This window comes from Lampetra fluviatilis, chromosome 52, assembly GCF_964198595.1.
Source record: "Lampetra fluviatilis chromosome 52, kcLamFluv1.1, whole genome shotgun sequence".
Lineage (NCBI taxonomy): Eukaryota > Metazoa > Chordata > Hyperoartia > Petromyzontiformes > Petromyzontidae > Lampetra > Lampetra fluviatilis.
Genome location: NC_136326.1, coordinates 250859 through 273881, shown reverse-complemented (window position 1 = coordinate 273881; position 23023 = coordinate 250859). Strand labels below are relative to the sequence as shown.

General features: G+C 55.9%; 2 protein-coding genes across 2 annotated transcripts in view; one reads left to right on the top strand and one right to left on the bottom strand.

Moving 5' to 3' along the window:
* The window catches only part of LOC144949033 (ectonucleoside triphosphate diphosphohydrolase 5-like), a 274189-nt gene that overhangs the window by 12986 nt on the left and 238180 nt on the right, over positions 1-23023 (top strand). The gene's annotated exons all lie outside the window — the stretch shown is intronic.
* On the bottom strand, positions 4445-21557 carry LOC144948974 (EGF-containing fibulin-like extracellular matrix protein 2). Its single transcript, XM_078878755.1, has 10 exons — positions 20620-21557; positions 17642-17690; positions 16351-16641; positions 10878-11006; positions 9777-9893; positions 8590-8712; positions 7233-7355; positions 6625-6757; positions 5011-5206; positions 4445-4653 (listed from the first exon to the last, which is right to left on the bottom strand). Exons 1-10 carry the CDS (start codon positions 20746-20748, stop codon positions 4483-4485), a joined length of 1461 nt encoding a protein of 486 aa, XP_078734881.1. The 5' UTR covers positions 20749-21557; the 3' UTR covers positions 4445-4482.

Genomic DNA, 23023 nt, shown 5'->3' with positions numbered 1-23023 from the left:
CGTCGTGGGCCAATGGATTGTGTACAAATGTGACTTCATGTCATTGCCGTGGAGAAGCAGATGGATGTGGCCGCCTGTGACCCCGCACTGTTGAGGCGACAGAGAGGGGGCGAGCCACTGGGGTTCAGTGAGGGGGGGGGGCCTTGTGTGTGTGTGCTCCCTTCTGTACGGGGGGGGGGGAGGGGGGCAGAGTGCTGCTGCCTCGCTCGCACACGTGGGGGTTTCTCCGGGTGTCTAGACACATGAATTGGGCCGATGCCACCTCCATGAGTAGAGGACCGCAGAGCTCGGGCAATTGTTGGTAGCGCCGGATCCTCACCGCGTGGCTGCTGCTGCTGCTGCGGCTGCTGCTGCTGCTGCTCCTGCTGCTGCTGCTACTCCTGCTGCTGCCTTCCCACTCCTCGTCTGTGGTCCCTCCTCCTGGCGCCTCCGAGTCGTCCTCTCTCTCTCTGAGTCGTCCTCTCTCTCTCTGAGTCGTCCTCTCTCTCTCTGAGTCGTCCTCCCTATCTCTCTCTCTGAGTCGTTCTCTCCCTCTGAGTCGTCCTCTCTCTTAGAGAGAGAACAGATATTTTGCAGTGTGTTACTAATTGAAACTATGTTAATATGATATTGTTTGCTTATCTTGATTACACTACGGATACGTCTTTCAAATGACTTGCAGTCAACACTGATAAGAAATTAATGTTTATTGAACTTAATGATTACCAGCTCAGCAGAGAATTACAGGCACTTCTATAAAACTTGTACCGTGATATTGTGTTTGACTTGGGTATATATTAATTATTAACATTATCAAGGTACATCACGTTTAAAAAATATACACTTACTATAACCTTAAAATAATGTGGTATGCCCACTAAAGACGGTAACGAGAGGGTGAATTTATCGTGAGCAGTGAGAAAGGCCGACGACATACAGCCCTGTGGGCAAGGCACGACTTGTCATCACGTGGCCTGACTTGTAACTTGTAAACTAAACTACTTAAAACTTAAACTTGTTTTTGTTGTACCAGGTAAGACCAACGGTGCTCTGTATGGAGGGAAACCCAGAGGAGCCGGAGAAAAATCCACGCGACCACGGGGAGAGAGACACGCAGACTCCAGCAACAGGCATCGTCAGGCTCGTGATCGAACCCACGACCTCCTGAGTTCTCACAGCCGGTTAACAAAATAAACTGTGTATCTCGATGTGTCTCCCTGGGTTCATAGGTATCTCTCTGTATCTCTATGTGTAATTGTCACGGTGTGTGTGTGTGTGGTTGTCACGGTGTGTGTGTGGTTGTCACGGTGTGTGTGTGTGTGGTTGTCACGGTGTGTGTGTGTGGTTGTCACGGTGTGTGTGTGTGGTTGTCACGGGGTGTGTGTGTGGTTGTCACGGTGTGTGTGTGTGGTTGTCACGGTGTGTGTGTGGTTGTCACGGTGTGTGTGGTTGTCACGGTGTGTGTGGTTGTCACGGTGTGTGTGTGGTTGTCACGGTGTGTGTGGTTGTCACGGTGTGTGTGTGGTTGTCACGGTGTGTGTGTGGTTGTCACGGTGTGTGTGTGGTTGTCACGGTGTGTGTGGTTGTCACGGTGTGTGTGTGGTTGTCACGGTGTGTGTGGTTGTCACGGTGTGTGTGTGGTTGTCACGGTGTGTGTGTGGTTGTCACGGTGTGTGTGTGGTTGTCACGGGGTGTGTGTGGTTGTCACGGTGTGTGTGGTTGTCACGGTGTGTGTGTGGTTGTCACGGGGTGTGTGTGGTTGTCACGGTGTGTGTGGTTGTCACGGTGTGTGTGATGGCACGTTTCATGACGACAGGATGTTAACTAGAGCGAGGGTTAACACTGCTCATGTATATATTCTATGGGTTTAAAAAGAATAATCACAGCAAGTGCTGCGAGCGCACGCTCATGAAGGGAGCCCTCGCGCACGAACAACAAGTCGCGGTGCTGCGCCCAGAGACCACGCAGTGCTCATGTTTACACACGGCGTCTGGGTTATCCAGTTAAGGCCGAGTCGATCTAGGCGAGGCCCCAGGTCCGGTTCCGATGTTCGCCGATCGCTGGCGATCGCGAGCGGCGATCGAACTCGGGACCGCCGGGCGACCGAGCACGGAGCGCGCTGACTGTTGCGCCACCGCTCGCTCCCGCGAGCACACGCACGCGCACACAAACGCACACGCGCACACACACGCGTGCACGCACGCACACACGCACACACACGCGCACACACACGCACACACACACGCACGCACATACGCACACGCGCAGACACACGCGTGCACGCGCGCACACACGCGCGCGCCAACGGTCAAACACAGGGATGTAACCTTAGAAGGAATATAAAAAAACAACGAATGCATCAACAAATCCGTAATAATCAAGAGGCAAAAGGGCAGCGTCACCGCCGCGAACGCAGAGACAGGGTTTTGACGACGCGAGGAGGGCGAGAGTTTAAACATCTCGGTTCAGCGAGCTGACGACGACGGCCAAAATCGTCGCCGTGTAAGAACCCTCCGCCACCCGACGGGACCCAAACGCACCGAAGTTGTGACGCGCGCGCCAGCTGCGTCACCGCTCGCCCGTCGCCGCCGTCGTCGCCGTTGTTGTCGTTGTTGTTGTTGTCGTTGTTGTTGTTGTTGTCGTTGTTGTTGTTGTCGTTGTTGTTGTTGTCGTCGTGCTAAAACTTTTTTACGGAAATATTTTGGTATTTTTTTAGGAGGTAAGGCCCCACTGAGCTCCATCGCTGTTTTTGTTTTCAGAAGCGACCTGCCCATCACAACCGCGAGCTCGACGAAGTGGCTTCTCATCATCATCATCACGTGGACATGTCTAGCAACCGAATACTCTTGACACGTGATGTCGATTCTAGACGTGGAGGGAAAACCCGGAGGGAGCTGGAGAAAAATCCACGCGACCACGGGGAGAGAGACGCAAACTCCACATATACAGCAGCGGGCGTCAGGGTCGAGATCGAACCCACGACCTCCTGTACACCAGGCGAGGTAGTTAACATCTCCTAGCCACCGTGACACCCGTTTCACAATGCGCCGATTGTTATTAAACTCGCCGGAGAGCAACCACTTCTCGCGGCCGGGTTTAGCAACGAGACCGATTGCTGCGATTGCATGGAATGAGATTCGGGCGGCTCAGACGAGAGAGAGGTTTCTTGTCAAACTTGGCCCGTTGCTCGTTCGCTCGCTCGACGATTCCGTTTGCTGCCGGATGGTGGAGGGGTTCTCAACAACGCAGATTTGGCCGGGATCATTGCCGTGGCCGAACCCACACATCCGATGTCAGAACGATACAAATATAAAATATTTTGGGCAAAGCGGGGGAGGGGCGGGACAAGCTTAAAATATAAAGTATAGAAAGTCTCCGTCGAATGAGTTTATATATATACACAGGCTATGCGGCCAGGTCACGCAGAATGCGAGCGGCACACCGCGCACGCAGAACGACGCGAGCGGCACACCGCGCACGCAGAACGACGCGAGCGGCACACCGCGCACGCAGAACGACGCGAGCGGCACACCGCGCACGCAGAACGACGCGAGCGGCACACCGCGCACGCAGAACGACGCGAGCGGCACACCGCGCACGCAGAACGACGCGAGCGGCACACCGCGCACGCAGAACGACGCGAGCGGCACACCGCGCACGCAGAACGACGCGAGCGGCACACCGCGCACGCAGAACGACGCGAGCGGCACACCGCGCACGCAGAACGACGCGAGCGGCACACCGCGCACGCAGAACGACGCGAGCGGCACACCGCGCACGCAGAACGACGCGAGCGGCACACCGCGCACGCAGAACGACGCGAGCGGCACACCGCGCACGCAGAACGACGCGAGCGGCACACCGCGCACGCAGAACGACGCGAGCGGCACACCGCGCACGCAGAACGACGCGAGCGGCACACCGCGCACGCAGAACGACGCGAGCGGCACACCGCGCACGCAGAACGACGCGAGCGGCACACCGCGCACGCAGAACGACGCGAGCGGCACACCGCGCACGCAGAACGACGCGAGCGGCTGCCGGGGCGAGGAGGAGGAGGAGGAGGCGGCGGCCCGCAGGGGGCTGGGTGCTGCCGGTGCAGCGCCGCTCCTGCTGCTGCCACCGCCGCCGCCGCCGTGCACCCCCACGGATGCAGCACGCGGAGAAGCGACTTCGGCCCGCGGAGACGCTGGGGGGAGGAGGGAGGGTGGGGGGGGGGCCCGGGTGGAGATGGGAGGGGGGGCTGAGAGGGGTTCGATGAGGATAGGAGAGCGGGGGGGGGGGCTGCCGACGTCACTGCGTGCACCCCCTGCGTCGCTACGATTCGAGCGTGGCGACGACTCCATGCGATGGGGCGGGGCGGGGGCCATCCGGAACGTCCGCGCCGGGCGGCTCTGCGCTGTGTGTGGGGGTTAGTGGGGGGGGGGGGGGGTTAGTGGGGGGGGGGGGGTTAGTGGGTGGGGGGGTTAGTGGGTGGGGGGGTCACAATGACGACGCTGGGACTCAGCGGTTGCCGAACGGCTGGCTCGTCACGAAGATGTGCAGGCGTAGCAGCGAGGACGTGTGCAGGCCCAGCAGCGGGTGCACCGTGAACACCTCCAGCTCCAGGGGGATGTCGCGAGGCCCTCGCACCGCACGGATCAGCGCCAGCATCGCCGTGTGCTCGTTCAGTTGCTGCGGGAGGAGGGTGGGCGGAACGTTGGCCGGAGGGGTGGGGGGCGAGAGGATGGGTGGGTGGGTGGGCGAGAGGGTGGGTGGGTGGGCGAGAGGGTGGGTGGGTGGGCGAGAGGGTGGGTGGGTGGGCGAGTGGGTGGGTGGATGGGCGAGTGGGTGGGTGGTTCGAGTGGGTGGGCGGGCGAGCGGGTGGGTGGGCGAGCGAGCGGGTGGGCGGGCGGGCGAGTGGATGGGTGGGTGTGTAAGCGAGAGGACGGGTGGTAGTGTGGGTGGGCGTTTGGGCAGGTGGGCTGGCGAGCGGGCAGGCGGGCATCAGGTTGGCAAACGCGACCTGCCGCTGGGGGTGACCTCTCTCACCCTGAGCACGAATTCCTTGGCCTCGTTGCCGGCGCGGATCTGGAAGGAGTTGTAGGCGCCCTGGTAGTGGACGCGCGACTGCAGGTAGAAGATGTCTGCGGGGACGCGGCGCCCGCCCGCGATGTCCATGAACTTGTAGCGCACTGAGTAGGGCAGGTCCGTGCACGCGGGCAGCTCGCTGGGGCACACGCACAGGCTGCACACAGACAGACACACGAACAGACACACGCACAGACACACGCACAAACACACGCACAGACACACACGCACAGACACACGCACAGACACGCACAGACACACAGGCACACGCACAGACACACGCACAGACATACATACACACGCACAGACACACGCACAGACACACACACACAGACACACGCACAAACGCACAGACGCCCAGACACACGCACAGACACACGCACAGACAGGTGGGTGGGCGAATAAGCGAGTAAGTGGACGAGTGTGTGTGGGTGATTGGGTACTCGGCTATATAATGCTGTACTTTATTTGGAGTTTTTTTCTCCGGGTCCTCCGGTTTTTCTCTCGGTTCTCCACACAAAGTACACGCGTTTAGAGTATTTTGACTGCTATAAATTTCCACATGATAAGCCACTTCATTGAGATATCATTTGTGGCCAGGTGGCTTTTGAAAAAGAGCTACATAGCTCAGTGGGCCTTTGGTAAAATAAAAAAATAGTTCAGTTTTGGGTACGTGTGCGGGTGAATGAGTGAGTGGGTGAATAAGTGAGTAAGTTGGTGAGTGAGTAGATAAAGTAGTGCGTGGGTAGTTGAATGAGTAAGTGCGTGAGTGAGTGAGTGGGTAGTTGGATGAGTGAGTGGGTGAATGAGTGGGAAGTTGAATGAGTTAGTGGGTAGATAAATGAGTGGGTTGATAAATGAGTGAGTGAGTGAGTGGGTGGGTGGGCTGATGAACCAGTGAGCAGGTGAGTGAGTGGGTAAGTGGGTAGTTGAATGAGTGAGTGGGTGAGTGAGTGGGTGAGTGAGTGGGTAGTTGAATGAGTGTGTGAGTGGGTGAGTGAGTGAGTGAGCAGGTAAGTGAGTGAGTGAGTGGGTGAGTGAGTGGGTAGTTGAATGAGTGAGTGGGTAAGTAAGTGACTGAGTGGTAGTTGAATGAGTGAGTGGGTGAGTGGGCTGATGAACGAATGAGCGGGTGAGTGAGCGGGTGAGTGAGCGGGTGAGTGAGCGGGTGAGTGAGCGGGTGAGTGAGCGGGTGAGTGAGCGGGTGAGTGAGCGGGTGAGTGAGCGGGTGAGTGAGCGGGTGAGTGAGCGGGTGAGTGAGCGGGTGAGTGAGCGGGTGAGTGAGCGGGTGAGTGAGCGGGTGAGTGAGCGGGTGAGTGAGCGGGTGAGTGAGCGGGCGAGTGAGCGGGCGGGTGAGCGGGCGGGTGAGCGGGCGGGTGAGCGGGCGGGTGAGCGAGCGGGTGAGCGAGCGGGTGAGCGAGCGGGTGAGCGAGCGGGTGAGCGAGCGGGTGAGCGAGCGGTGTGAGCGAGCGGGTGAGCGAGCGGGTGAGCGAGCGGGTGAGCGAGCGGGTGAGCGAGCGGGTGAGTGAGTGGGTGCGTGGTCCACTCCTCGGTGGACTCGACATGAACACGCACTCGTCTGCGGACTGCGTGTAGGGCTCGCGACACACGAGCGCGTCGATGCAGCGGTGCCCGCCGGGCAGGTTGTAGCAGCGCTGGGAGTCGCGGCAAGCGGGTCCCCCAGACCCCCCCTCACACTCGTTCACGTCTAGCCGGGGGGCGGGGGGGGGCAAGGGACATGGAGAGGAATGAGGCACGGAGACACGAGGACATGCAGGGGCACACGGGGACAGGATGATGACGACAATGATGACGATGATGATGACGATAATGATCATGATGATGGCAATACTAGCGACGATGATTATGTACATATGTTGGACTTCTTTCACACCGTACGTAGCCAACCGTGCTAATTGGAGGTGCGGGATGCTCACGATGATTATTATGATGCCGATAATGAAGTCTATGATGATAACGGTGATGACAATGATGATGGAGACGGTGGTGATGATGATGATAACGGTGATGACAATGATGATGGAGACGGTGGTGATGATGATGATGATAACGATGATGACAATGATGATGGAGACGGTGGTGATGATGATGATGATAACGGTGATGACAATGATGATGGAGACGGTGGTGACGGTGTTGACGGTGTTGACGGTGCGAGTCACCCAGGCAGCTGCGGTTGTTGCTGTGCATGGAGAAGCCCTCGGGGCAGCTGCAGTGGAAGCTGCCGTCCGTGTTGTGGCACCGGTAGTGGCACAGCGAGGTGGAGTGGCGGCACTCGTCCACATCTCGTGGGGTGGACAGACAGAGGGTGAGCGACAGAGGGTGAGAGGGTGAGTGAGATAGAGGGTGAGCGAGAGAGAGGGTGAGCGAGAGAGAGGGTGAGTGAGAGAGAGAGGGTGAGTGAGAGAGATGGTGAGCAAGAGAGAGGGTGAGTGAGAGGGGGGTGAGTGAGAGAGAGAGGGTGAGTGAGAGAGAGGGTGAGTGAGAGAGAGGGTGAGTGAGAGAGGGTGAGTGAGAGGGGGGTGAGTGAGAGAGAGAGGGTGAGTGAGAGAGAGGGGGAGTGAGAGAGAGGGTGAGTGAGAGAGAGGGTGAGCGAGAGAGAGAGGGTGAGTGAGAGGGGGGTGAGTGAGAGAGAGAGGGTGAGTGAGAGAGAGGGTGAGTGAGAGAGAGAGGGTGAGTGAGAGAGAGGGTGAGCAAGAGAGAGGGTGAGTGAGAGGGGGGTGAGTGAGAGAGAGAGGGTGAGTGAGAGAGAGGGTGAGTGAGTGAGAGAGAGGGTGAGCGAGAGGGTGAGTAAGAGAGAGGGTGAGCGACAGAGAGGAAGAGCCCAACACCTTCATGCTCAAGTAAATTAATCTAACTAATCTCAATCTAACGAATCTCAATTTCACCGTTTCCCGTGACGAGTTCCCAAAAGCAAATTCTGAGACTCTCTGGTCTCCATCGTCATCATCATCGTCATCATCGTCATCATCATCAGCGTCATCATCATCATCGTGATTATCGTGATCATCATCATCATCGTTATCATCATCATCGTCATCATCAGCGTCATCATCAGCGTCGTCATCATCGTCGTCATCATCATCATCGTCATCATCATCATCGTCATCATCATCGTCATCATCAGCGTCGTCATCATTGTCATCGTGATCTTCGTCATCATGAACATCATCGTGATCATTATCGTCATCGTAATCACCATAGTGATCATAATCGGCGTGATCATCATCGTGATCATCGTGATCATCATCATCGTGATCATCATCATCGTGCTCATCATCATCATCATCGTGATCATCGTGATCATCATCATCGTGATCATCATCATCGTGATCATCATCATCGTGCTCATCATCGTGATCATCATCGTGATCATCGCGATCATCATCGTGATCATCATCGTGATTATCATCATCGTGATCATCATCATCGTGATCATCATCACCATCATCATCGTGATCATCATCATCATCGTGATCATCATCATCATCATCGTGATCGCCCCTGCCAGTGCGGTACCGGTGCAGGCCCGGCGGTCACGAGCCAGCGAGTACCCCGCCTCGCAGCGGCACTGGAAGCTGCCGTGCGAGTTGGCGCACAGCTGGGCGCACGGCGGCTGCTCGCCCGCACACTCGTCCACGTCTGCGCGCACACAGACACAGAGGCGAAGCTCCCCCAGGTAGCCCCGCGCAGGCAAGACAAATGAAGAGCTCTTTTTAGAAAGTGCCAGCACGGCGCGCCGATGAGCGCCCCCTTTGTCGCAGCCCCGGTACGATGTTTACACATCGATGTTTACACATCGTACCGGGTACTGTAGTGCTGAGTCTATGGGTAGTGCTGAGTCTATGGGTAGTGCTGAGTCTATGGTGCAGTGTTGAGTCTGTGGGCAGTGCTGAGTCTATGGGTAGTGCTGAGTCTATGGTGCAGTGTTGAGTCTGTGGGCAGTGCTGAGTCTATGGGCAGTGCTGAGTCTATGGGCAGTGCTGAGTCTATGGTGCAGTGTTGAGTCTATGGGCAGTGCTGCGTCTATAGACTGCAGTGCTGAGTCTATGGACTGCAGTGTTGAGTCTATGGGCAGTGCTGAGTCTACGGGCAGTGCTGAGTCTATGGGCAGTGCTGAGTCTACGGGCAGTGTTGAGTCTATGGGCAGTTCTGAGTCTACGGGCAGTGCTAAGTCTATGGGTAGTGCTGAGTCTATGGTGCAGTGTTGAGTCTGTGGGCAGTGCTGAGTCTACGGGCAGTGCTGAGTCTATGGGCAGTGCTGAGTCTATGGGTAGTGCTGAGTCTATGACAGTGCTGAGTCTATGACAGTGCTGAGTCTATGGGTAGTGCTGAGTCTATGACAGTGCTGAGTCTATGACAGTGCTGAGTGTATGGGTAGTGCTGAGTCGATCTTCTTCTTCCAGACGTCTGCTGCTGATGTAGACGCAGAGCGACGTCTCCAGTCTCACACTCAGGTGGGGCAAGCGCAGACAACGGCGTCAGGAGCACGAGCGGAGTCGTGTCACCATCGTCGTCGTCGCTGTGATGATGTCTCCTCCGCTAACGTGTCGTTCCACGTTGTACTACGCTCAGTTCTGGATGACCAAAGTCAGACCACCAGTTTGTTTATTTCCCATTTGTGCATCATCAGCTACCATCCGCATCTCCCGCTGCCGTGGTTTGCGCGGTGGATGCTCAGACCTGTGGCTCGCTCGAGCGCTCACCCTGGCACGAGTGGTCGTTGTCCGCCAGCACGAACCCCGCCGAGCACTGGCAGCGGTACGAGCCCGGCGAGTTGACGCAGCGCTGCTGGCAGTGCCCGTACAGACACTCGTTGATGTCTGGGGGGGGCGGGGGGAGACACGCGGAGAAGTGGAGGAGACGCCGGGAGGCACACGGAGACGCCGGGAGACACACGGGGACACACACGGGGAGACACAGCAGCCGCAGATTATTTCTGTACCCCATACACTAGGTGACTAGGCTGTATCCCCTTGCTGTACCCCATATACTAGGCTGTATCCCCTCTCTGTACCCCCTCTCCGTACCCCCTTGCTGTATCCCCTTGTTGTACCCCCTTGCTGTATCCCCTCTCTGTACCCCCTTGCTGTACCCCCTCTCTGTACCCCCTCTCTGTATCCCCTCTCTGTACCCCCTTGTTGTACCCCCTTGCTGTACCCCCTCTCTGTATCCCCTTGCTGTACCCCCTTGCTGTACCCCCATTGCTGTACTCCCTCTCTGTACCCCCTCTCCGTACCCCCTTGCTGTATCCCCTTGTTGTACCCCCTTGCTGTATCCCCTCTCTGTACCCCCTTGCTGTACCCCCTCTCTGTACCCCCATTGCTCCACCGCAGGGGTCGTCAGCCTGCGGCTCTGGCGCTGCAGGCGGGTGGCTCTCTAAGGACTGCAGTGGGGCTCTTGGACTTCGGTGATTTTTTATTTTTTATCTTCTTGTTAGTTTTATCTTCATGTTAGTTTTATTTAATTTTTTCTTGTTATTTTTTATCTTCTTTTTTTATTTAAATCTTCGTGTTATTTAAATTGTTTTATCTTTTTGTTTTTATTTTTTATCTTCTTGTTATTTTTTTAATCTTCTTGTTATTTTTATTTTTTATCTTCTTGTTATTTGTTTATCTTTTGTTATTTAGTGCGGCCCCAGACAGCACACAGATAGTGAAAAGAACCCCACCACCCCCACAACCACCGCAACCCCCACCACCACCACCCCCACCACCACCCTCACGCTCACCACCCCCACCACCACCACCATCATCATCGTCGTGCTGCTGTCAACCCCCCGATGTCCCCGTGGGGCGGCCACTTACCGACGCAGACGCCTCCGTAGCTCTCCTGGTAGCCGCTGGGGCACTGGCACGTGTAGCTGCCCGCGGTGTTGGCGCACGTCTTGGATGGGGGGCACACCGGCTCGCCCCCCCCCACACACTCATCCACGTCTGTAGCGGCAGAGAGGGGGCGCGGAGGGGTCGTGGGGGAAGTTGACCTTGATGGGCGCTCTCGAACCGGCGTTAATTACGCACCGATCAGTGTGGTGAAGTATGGTCAAGCACCCCCACCCCCCCCACCACCACCACGGACGAGTCGTGGGGAGGCCCTCGTCCAGCAGTCGATTGCCAAAGGGGCAAGGACTGACGTCGTGATTCCCCGAGAGTAAACACGTGAGTGTACACACGTGCATCCACACACACACACACTCACACACACTTATACACACGTGCATACACACACACACTCACACACGCGTGCACACACACTCATACACGCACACTGACACACTTATACACACATGTGTACACACACTCATACACTCACACACACTTATACACACGTGCATACACTCACACACTCACACACACTTATACACACGTGCATACACTCACACACTCACACACGCGTGCACACACACTCATACACGCACACTGACACACTTATACACACATGTGTACACACACTCATACACTCACACACACTTATACACACGTGCATACACTCACACACACACTCACACACGTGCGTACACTCACACACACACACTGACACACTTATACACACGCGTGTACACACACTCATACACTCACACACACTCACACACACGTGCGTACACTCACACACTCACACACACGTGCGTACACTCACACACACACACTGACACACTTATACACACGCGTGCACACACACTCATACACTCTAGCACACTCGTACACACACACACGCTCTCACATACGCACATACACTGGAATATTTTTATATTCACACACACTCTAGCACTCAACAAAGACAAAGGTCCCCCGTGTAGCCTTAACAGACTGACTGTTGGCTGTCCGCGAGCAGCCCCTATGAAGGCTACCGGCACTGTGGCACACGAGGGGCTGGGTGGCCAGCCCCACGCCCGGCCGCCTTTGTCTCCCCAGTGGCGATCTCTTCACATCGCACCATTCATTTGAGGCTGAGTCGACCTAGGGGAGGCCCAGGATCGATTCAGATAATCGCCACTGGTGGTGGCCGTGAGCGGGAATCGAACTCGGGTCGCCGGGTTCATCGCGCAGCGCGCTAACAAAGACAAAGATCCTCGTATAGCTTGAACAGACTGTTGGGGCGAGTGTTGTTAGCCAGCACCTATGAAGACGGGCACGACACACGAAGGGGTGGGTGGCCAACACCACGCACGGCCGCCTTTGTCTCCCAGTGGTGATGTTTACACACCACATCGTGACACACACACACGAACACACACCGCGACCATCATCCCCAAAGCCCCAGAGCTCTTCACATCTGCGAGCCCGCGTGTTTCCGCTCCCCCCGCCCCACCCATCACCGCCAATGACCCCACTCAGGGGACATGTTGATAGACCCCCAAATCGGGAGCACATGTGGGTGTGTGTGAGTGTGTCAGTGTGAGAGTGTGTGAGTGAGTGTGTGAGTGTGTGAGTGTGTCAGTGTGTGAGTGTGTCAGTGTGTGTGTGTGTGAGTGAGTGTGTGTGTCAGTGTGAGAGTGTGTGAGTGAGTGTGTCAGTGTGAGAGTGTGTCAGTGTGAGAGTGTGTGAGTGAGTGTGTGTGTGAGTGTGTCAGTGTGAGAGTGTGTCAGTGTGAGAGTGTGTGAGTGAGGGTGTGAGTGTGTGAGTGTGTCAGTGTGTGAGTGTGTGAGTGAGTGTGTGTGTGTGTGAGTGTGTCAGTGTGAGAGTGTGTCAGTGTGAGAGTGTGTGAGTGTGTGAGTGTGTGAGTGAGGGTGTGTGTGTGTGAGTGTGTCAGTGTGAGAGTGTGTCAGTGTGTGAGTGTGTGAGTGAGGGTGTGTGTGTGTGAGTGTGTCAGTGTGAGAGTGTGTCAGTGTGTGAGTGTGTGAGTGAGGGTGTGTGTGTGTGAGTGTGTCAGTGTGAGAGTGTGTCAGTGTGTGAGTGTGTGTGTGAGGGTGTGTGTGAGGGTGTGTGGGGAGCGATAGTGCAGCGGTTAGCGCGCTGCGCAATGAACCCGGCGACACGAGTTCGATTCCCTCTCACGGCCAACACCAGTGACGATTATCTGAACCTCCAACTCCTTCTAAGATTGAACAGCAACCACCAGATCGTCAGCGTACATGACATGGTTAACCAGTCGGGAGCAATCCCTTGACTGCACGCGGGTATCGATTCGCCTCCGATTGCATCTGCACTAGATGGGATTTCCACTGGTACAGCCATGTAAGGCTTCCCGAACTACGTGGCCGAAGACGATGTTAAACAATGTGGGAACTAGAGGACAACTCTGACGCACTCCAAGATGAGCAGAAAATGGCTCTAACTCGTGGCCACACAACTTTACTCGGGCCTACCCACCATCACGAAGGGCCTTGATGATTGTGTGCAGAGTCAGGGATCCCGAAAGCACGAAGAACCCAAAGCTCTAGCCTGTTGATGGTATCATAGGCCTTGACCAGGTCGCAGAGATGTAGGTCCTGTTGGAATTCCCTACACCTCTGCTGTAGCAGACGGACAGGGATTATGGCATCCAGGCAGGACTGCCTCGGCCTGAAACCACATTGGGGCTCCGCAAGCCTCTCCTCAGTGTACCTGGCATGGCGACATTGAATTGTCCTTGCCAGGACCTTTCCCAGCACACTGAGGAGGGAGATGCCCCTTAAAGTGGGGAACCACGAGGGCATCCTTCCAATCCTGTAGAACCCATCATGTGATCCAGCCAGTTGTGAAGATGTCATGTAGGGTAGTCTGCATAGAGACACTTCGTTTGGGAAATCATCTCTGCCCGGCGCTTTTTTCCTGCTCTCAGACTCGGGACCGCCCTTTGCGCTTCTTCGACAGATGGCGCCGCAGCCGCCCCCACCTCGCCCCGTGACGGTGTCTGGGCTGAGGGAATTCCCCCCCCCCCCCAAGACTTCACATAACAAAAACCTGTTCCCTTAAGGATGGCGACAGTGAGGTGTTGCATGTTACTCTTTTGATGGAATTACAGAGATTTGTGATCACGGCTCACCAGGCAGATTCCATCTCATCAGCAACCCGCGCCCACCACTCATCCTTACAGCTGCGGTAAGCCTCCTCGTTCTCCGACGTGCGATGTTGTGGTAGCAGGTGGAGGGGTTACCAGCCCCTCGCACACACGAACCTCACTAACTACATGCCCAAACACAGCCTGCACCACCCATTCAAAGACAAAGATCTCATACAGCCTGAACAGACTGTTGGGCAAGTGCAATTAACGAGCACCTATTAAGGCTGGAACGGTAGGCATCGGGGTGGGTGGCCAGCCTGACCGCCCTCGTCTCACCAGTGGAGATGTTTAACACACCGCACCAGGTACCCATTTCAGGCTGAGTCGACCTAGGTGAGACCCAGGACCAGTTCAAATATTTGTCATCGATGTTAGCCCTGAGCGCGATTCGAACTCGGGTCACTGGGTTCGTAGCGCAGTTTGCTAACCACTACACTGCTCTACCCACCCCCCGCACACGTACCCACACACACGCACCCACACACACGCACCCACACACACGTACCCACACACACGCACCCACACACACGCACCCACGCACCCACACACACGTACCCACACACACGCACCCACACACACGCACCCACGCACACGCACCCACACACACGTACCCACGCACACGCACCCACACACACGTACCCACACACACGTACCCACACACACGTACCCACACACACGCACCCACACACACGCACCCACGCACACGCACCCACACACACGTACCCACGCACACGCACCCACACACACGTACCCACACACACGTACCCACACACACGTACCCACACACACGTACCCACGCACACGCACCCACACACACGCACCCACACACACGCACCCACACACACGCACCCACACACACGCACCCACGCACACGTACCCACGCACACGCACACGCACCCACGCACACGCACCCACACACACGCACCCACGCACACGCACCCACGCACACGTACCCACGCACACGCACCCACACACACGTACCCACGCACACGTACCCACACACACGTACCCACACACACGCACCCACGCACACGTACCCACACACACGTACCCACACACACGTACCCACGCACACGCACCCACACACACGCACCCACACACACGCACCCACGCACACGTACCCACACACACGTACCCACACACACGTACCCACGCACACGCACCCACACACACGCACCCACACACACGCACCCACACACACGCACCCACACACACGCACCCACACACACGCACCCACGCACACGTACCCACGCACACGTACCCACGCACACGCACCCACACACACGTACCCACGCACACGCACCCACGCACACGTACCCACGCACACGCACCCACACACACGTACCCACACACACGTACCCACACACACGCACCCACACACACGCACCCACACACACGCACCCACACACACGTACCCACACACACGCACCCACACACACGCACCCACACACACGTACCCACGCACACGCACCCACACACACGTACCCACGCACACGCACCCACACACACGTACCCACACACACGTACCCACGCACACGCACCCACACACACGTACCCACGCACACGCACCCACACACACGTACCCACGCACACGCACCCACGCACACGTACCCACACACACGTACCCACACACACGTACCCACACACACGTACCCACACACACGTACCCACACACACGTACCCACGCACACGTACCCACGCACACGCACCCACACACACGTACCCACACACACGTACCCACGCACACGTACCCACGCACACGCACCCACACACACGTACCCACGCACACGCACCCACACACACGTACCCACACACACGTACCCACACACACGTACCCACGCACACGCACCCACACACACGTACCCACACACACGTACCCACACACACGTACCCACGCACACGCACCCACACACACGTATCCACACACACGTACCCACAAAACAAAGATCCCCCGTATAGCCTTAACAGACTGTAGGGGCAAGTGCTGTTAGCGAGCACCTATGAAGGCCAGAACGGTACACGAGGGGGTGGGTGGCCAGCACCACGCCCGACCGCCTTTGTCTCCCCAGTGACGATGTTTACACACCTCACCAGGTACTCATTTGAGGCTGAGTCGACCTAGGGGAGGCCGGGACCGGTTCAGATAATCGTCACTGGTGTTGGCCGTGAGCGGGAATCGAACTCGTGTCGCCAGGTTCATAGCGCAGCGCGCTAACCGCTACACTACCGCTCCCCACAACACGTACCCACACACACATACCCACGCACACGTACCCACACACACATACCCACACGTACCCACGCACACGCCATCCTGCAGGCCGTGTCCCGGCGCGCAGGGGCTCATCACGTCCTCGGCCGCGTCCCCCACCTCCGTCACCGCCCTCCTGGGCGGGGGGGCCGCGTGGCCCCCCGGGGGGCTCTCCCCGGCGGGCTGGAAGGCGCCGCCCCCACCGCCGCCGTGGGTCTCGCCCGAGGGGGTGCGGATGACGAGCGCCGAGCGGGGCAGGCACAGGTAGCCCCCGAAGTGGTTGATGCACTTCAGCTGCCCCTTGCACGCGTCCGGGATGATCTCGCACTCGTTCACGTCTGTGGGAGTCGCAATGTGGGGGCGGGGGCCAGGGGGTTGGGGGGGTGCGTCTATGAGTCTCTCTGTGAGTCTATGGGTCTCTCTGTGAGTCTATGGGTCTCTGTGTGAGTCTATGGGTCTCTGTGTGAGTCTATGGATCTCTATGCGAGTCTCTGTGTATTCCACGATCTCAGCGGTGCTGAGCCCGGCGTCTCCGACACGGCCATGAAGGACCAACCCACTTTGCCATCATCACCATCTGTGGGCCACGCGTCTGTCTCCGTCCAAGACGTCAGCAATCGTGGCCGTCTCTCTCCCGTGGAGCTTTGTCCATGATGTTTGCTCCAGAACATTGCATCAGATTTTCCTCCCCGTTGCATTCGATTGTAAAACTCAATTCAATGCCTCTTTATACTCCACGTGTAGCGTAGCCACCACGGCCCAGCTGATAGCCGGCTTCTTAAAAGCCACCACCGAGGGCACATCTCATGCCCTCCTCCACAGTACAACTCTCCCACGCAGGGCCGTCGAAACTAAACTAAACACATGTTGTTATTGTACCAGGTAAGGCCCAATGAGCTATGTGTCTCTTTTGCAGAAGCGACCTGGAAATCACAAGTGATAGCTCAACCAAGTGGCTTCTCATCACGTGGACATTTACAGCAACCAAATACTCTAAACGCGTGATGTCGATTCTAAATACGGAGGGAAACCCGGAGGATCCGAAAAAAAATCCCAGACGACCACGGGGAGAAAGACACGCAAACCACAAATCTACAGCAGCAGCAGGCGTCAGGGTCGGGATCGAACCCACGACCTCCTGCACACCAGGCGAGGTAGTTGACATCTCATAGCCACCGTGGGGCCGGGGCAAATCCCGCTGTGTGGGCCCCCAAACGCCTTCAAGCTCAAGCGGAGCGATTACACCTGAGGCCGTGACGTCAAGGCACGGGGCCCCCCAAAGCGTGGGGGGCCTGGGGGGGGGGGCCGGGACGGTCGCCCCGATTCGCCGTGACTCACCCAGGCACTGCTGCCGGTCGGCATTCCACAGGTAACCCTCGGAGCAGTCCTGAAACAGACAAAGTATCGACTATTGTTAGCCCGCGCCTACTCAAACTAAACTTTTTAAAACCATCTTTTATTTGACCAGGTAAGGCCCACTGAGCGAGATAGATGTATTTCAAAAGCCACCTAAATATAAATGATAGCTCGTGGGCTGATCACGTGGAATTAATTTCAGCAAAGACTCTAAACGCGTGGTGATGTTGATTCTAAATGTGGAAAGGAAAAGCTGGAGGACCCGGAGGAAAATCCACGCGACCACGGGGAGAGAGACGCAAGCTCCAAATACACAGCAGCAGCAGCAGGGGTCAGGGTCAGCATCGAACCCACGACCTCCTGCACACCAGGCGAGGGAGTTAACATCTCCTGTGTACCAGGCGAGGGAGTTAACATCTCCTCGCCACCGTGAGGAGGTGGGTCGGGTTGTGGCCACCACCACGCCCCACTGGCCGCCTTTGTCTATCCTGATCTTTACACACAGCGCACCGTATTGAAGCATTTCGAAATGAAAGTGTATTTCCCATTGATCGAAGCAGCTCTTTTTCAAGAGCGGCTCGGCCCACAGACAACATCGTTTAAGGCCGAATCAACCTAGGGGAGAGCCAGGAGCGGTTCAGCAAATCCGTCACTGTTGTGAGCCATGGCCGCACATGGAACCCGCGTGGCGGGGGTTGCAGCGCAAGAGCACACAAAGACAAAGATCCCCCGTAGAGCCCATGCAGGCCCTAGGGGCAAGTGCTGCTTGCGAGCACCCTCTGAAGCCAACACGGTACCGCGAGGGGGTGGTGTGTGTGGCTATCCCCACGCCCAGCCGCCTTTGTCTCCCAGTGATGATGTTTACACAACGCACCAAGTGTTCATTTACGGCTGAGTCAACGTAGGCGAGGTCCTACGTTGACGTAGGCGAGGTCCTACGTTGACTCAGGATGTTGACCGTGAAGCGGGAATCGAGCTCACAACCACAAAGTTGGGAGCGCAGTGCGCTAACCACTGCGCCACGACTCCCCCTGTATTGTGGGAGCGGTCGTGCACTGCGCTATGAATTCGGCGTTCAGAGTTCGATTCCTGCTCACGGCCAACACCGGTGACGATTATCTAAACGGATCCCGGGCCTCCCCTAGGTCGACTCAGCCTCAAACGAGTACCTGGTGCGGTGTGTAGTAAACATCGCCACTTGCCCCCAAACAGTCTGTTAAGGCTACACGGGGGATATTTGCATGTAAGTATTAAACGCTCATAAGTACACACATGCAAGAAACGTTGAGCTGTGGCAAAATGCGCAACGCTCAGCAAAATCTGAGCGCCGATTACATAAAGAATGCATTGTGCGTGTAAACAGAGAGGTTGCCGTGATTACGGGACACGCGGGGTTAAATGACAGGGGTTTTGTTACATTGTAACACACACACACAACACTGTCCCTCTCCCCATGCACACGGCGAGCGATGCACGTGGCCTTGCTGATGAGATCCAATGTCCATTGCGTTGTCATTGCACAACTCAGGATCAGAATCTTGATGTCGACTGCAGGAGGAGGAATCCGATGAGCCGTGAAGCTCTTTTTGACAGATGCCCAGTATGGGCGGGTCAGCAAAGTTACAACAGCAAACACAATGACACACAAACACAATGACACACAGACACAATGACACGCAGACACAATGACACACAAACACAATGACACACAAACACAATGGCACACAAACACAATGACACACAGACACAATGACACACAGACACAATGACACGCAGACACAATGACACACAAACACAATGACACACAAACACAATGACACACAGACACAATGACACGCAAACACAATGACACGCAGACACAATGACACACAGACACAATGGCACACAAACACAATGACACACAGACACAATGACACACAGACACAATGACACGCAGACACAATGACACACAAACACAATGACACACAAACACAATGACACACAGACACAATGACACGCAAACACGACAATAGTGCAAAATAGATGAAAAGGTAACATGAAGTCACCAAACCATAAATCAATAATGTTTTTAAGTCCGATTTACCCAGCTTGGACAAGAGGCGACGGCAAATGTTTCACGCTCAACCAATGAAGAACAATCGCGCAAACGCATGGACTCCACGAAGATTTGTGTTCAAATCCAGTGATGCAGTCAAACTTGAACGCCGCGATTTCGTCTTCCCACATTTGACGTCGTCTCGCAAATCCGTCGTCGTCACGTGATGAGAACCGCCACCCACCCGATCTGCGTCGTGTCAAGCCCCACACCCACGTCGTGACAAGCCCCACACCCACGTCGTGACAAGCCCCACACCCACGTCGTGACAGACAGGCTGACGGACGTAGTGCGTAAACACTCTCGACCATTCGCCATCTCACTTGGTCACTCGTTTACTTCCCTTGCACTGTAATCTCTCGCCAACTCATGCATCATGAAACTCTCATTCACTGTCACATTCTCTTGTCCAGTCGCTCTTCAATGATCTCATTCTCTGAACTCGTTCACTCACTCATTCATTTATTCTTTTACTTTATTCGCGCATTCACTGACGTCAACTCTCTCACTCACCGTTCCAGTTGCTTGCTCTACCTCTCTGGCTCACTTCATTCACTCTCATTCCTCGTGTTACTCATTCATCACACAGGCCACTCATTCATTGACTTCACCGTACACTCATTCACCGAGTTAGCGATCATGCATTCGTTCAATCGCTTGCTCTCTCACTCATTCAGCAGTTTCCTTACGCTCACTCACTCATTCTCTCGCGTGATAGAGAGGATGGAGCGGGGGGGGGATAAGAGATGGGATGAAAGAGGGGATGAGAGAGGGGATGATAGGGGGTAAGAGATGAGAGAGAGCAAGAGAGGGGATGGGATGAGAGGGCACGAGAGAGGGGGTAGTCGAAGGAACCCCCACTCACCGTTAGTGGTGCCGTGACCCCGTTGGGACTCTGCGATGAGGTGAGACTGGCGAGGAGAAAACAGACCCCGACGAGACGCGGGGCCCAGACCCCAGCAGAGGGACCCCCCCCTCTCCTCCCGGCCAGCATGGCACTTGCCCTGCTGCTCCCCTGCTTGCTCCGAGCTGCGTGCTTCCTCTCTGCTCCTCCTCAGCTCCTCCCTTGCTTGTCCTCTGCTTCCACCTTGCTCCCCTCCTGCTCCCTATCGATCAGCAGTAGCGGCTGCCAGGTCTTAGCGCCGCGCCCAATGCAATGTCCCGAAAGCGCCCGTTGCTGGGGCCGCTGTGGTAGTGATGATGGTGGTGATGATGGTGGTGATGAGGTTGGTGATGAGGTTGGTGATGATGGTGGTGATGATGATGGTGGTGATGGAGGGTGCTCCTCTGTGAACTCGCGACTTCACAGCCTCCACGCAAACTCGCAGGCAACTGCACGCGGGGCGGAGAGCAGCGCGGACGCTGATGATGCTGATGCTGCTGATTGTGAAGATGCTGATTGTGAAGATGCTGATTGTGAAGATGCTGATTGTGATGATGCTGATTGTGATGATGCTGATTGTGAAGATGCTGATTGTGAAGATGCAGATTGTGAAGATGCTGATTGTGATGATGCTGATTGTGAAGATGCTGATTGTGAAGATGCTGATTGTGAAGATGATGATTGTGAAGATGCTGATTGTGATGATGCTGATCGTGAAGATGCTGATCGTGAAGATGCTGATTGTGAAGATGCTGATTGTGATGATCGATAGGTACGAGCTGCTGCTGCTGCTGATTGTGATGATCGAGAGGTACGAGCTGCTGCTGCTGCTGCTGATTGTGATGATCGAGAGGTACGAGCTGCTGCTGCTGATTGTGATGACGAAGAGAGGCGAGCAGAGCGCGCTGAAGTGCGATGTAGTTGAGCCCCCCTCCCCTCGCACAGTCCCCCCACTCTCTCCCCCCTCTCTCTCCCCTCTCTCTCCCCACTCTCTCCCCACTGTCTCCCCCCTCTCCCCTCACTCTCCCCCCACTCTCTCCCCCCTCTCTCCCCCCTCTCTCCCCTCTCCCCTCACTCTCCCCACTCTCCCCCCACTCTCACTCTCCCCACTCTCCCTCCCCCTGCTTCTTTCCTCTCTCACGCTCTCTCTCCCTTCTCTCTCTTTCCCCTCAATTCGCCCCCCACCTCTTTGCATTTCACTCTCTCTGCAGCTCTCTCCCCCTTTCCCCCATAGTGACCCCCCCCCCTCTCTCTCCCCCTGCTCACTCCCCCGGTTGTCCCTCCCTCTCTCCCTCCAATCTCCCCCCTCTCCCCTTTCTCGCCCCCCCCCCTTTTCCCTCTCTCTCCAAGCTCTCTCTCTCCCCCATGTTGTTGTGAGATTCACTCAGAGATTGCGTAAAACGAGTGCAGAGCGGGGATTGGTGGAGAGCATTGGGAGATTGAGGTGAGAGAGCGAGAGTTCACGGATGAGTGAGTGGGTGAGAGCGCGAATTCGAGGGAGAGAGAGAAAAGGGGTGAGTGAGTTAATGAGAGAGTGAGCATCAGAGTGGGTGATGAGGTGGGTTAGTGCGTGAGCGAGTGGTTGCATGGGTGAATGAGTAGGTGAGTTAGTGGTAGAATGGATGAGTGAATGAGTAACTGAGTAAGTGGTTGATTCAGTGAGTGGGTGAGTAAATAGGTGAGTGGGTGAGTAGGTGAGTGTTCATACTCAATGGAGCCTCCCATCCCGAAGCCCCATATGGTTCGGGTTAGAAGAGGGCGCAGGAATGTGGGATTCAGTCAGCCCCTTTTATCCCCTAACTCTCCTCCCCTCTTTCTCTCATCCCATCTCTCTCTCTCTCATTTACTCTCTCCTATCTCTCATCCCCTTTCTCTCTCATTTCCTCTCCTCACCCCCTCTCTCCTCTCTCTCATCCCCGCTCTCTCTCTCTCATCCCCTCTCTCTCTCTCATCCTCTCTCTCTCATCCCCCTCTCTCCAATTTACTCTCTGCTCCTCTCCTCTCTTTTTTTACGATCAGTGGAAACAAGAAGATGCTCGGTGTATTCGGCGCTTTGTTTCGTTCATCATTTCGTAAAAAAAAAAATTTAATTCCCTCCCGCCTCTCTCTTCCTACTCTCCCTTTCTCCTCCCTCTCTCCCCTCTCTTCTGTCGTCCACCAAATTCCTTCTCCACCGTCGCCTCTCTTTCATCCCCTGTCAAATAATCTCATAATCTACGACTCCGTGTCATTGAGAAGGCTGAGAGACAGGGCCATTGACTCACGCATAAAGCCAGATGGTGATGCTGCTGGTTATTTATTTTTATAAAAATTATTCCGCTTGTTTACACAGGGAAGCCTCACTTAGTCTCAATACTTATTTAAAGTATACAGGAGGTCGTGGGTT

Bases quoted from the DNA above. Each gene is read 5' to 3' on its own strand.
- LOC144948974 (XM_078878755.1), bottom strand. From the start codon at position 20,748: ATGCTGGCCGGGAGGAGAGGGGGGGGTCCCTCTGCTGGGGTCTGGGCC. The intron at 7,356-8,589 runs GTACCGCACTGG...CCACCCCACGAG, and splicing joins TGACCGCCGGGCCTGCACCG to ATGTGGACGAGTGCCGCCAC. The intron at 5,207-6,624 runs GTGCGTGTTCAT...GTCTGTGTGCAG, and splicing joins TACACGCAGTCCGCAGACGA to CCTGTGCGTGTGCCCCAGCG.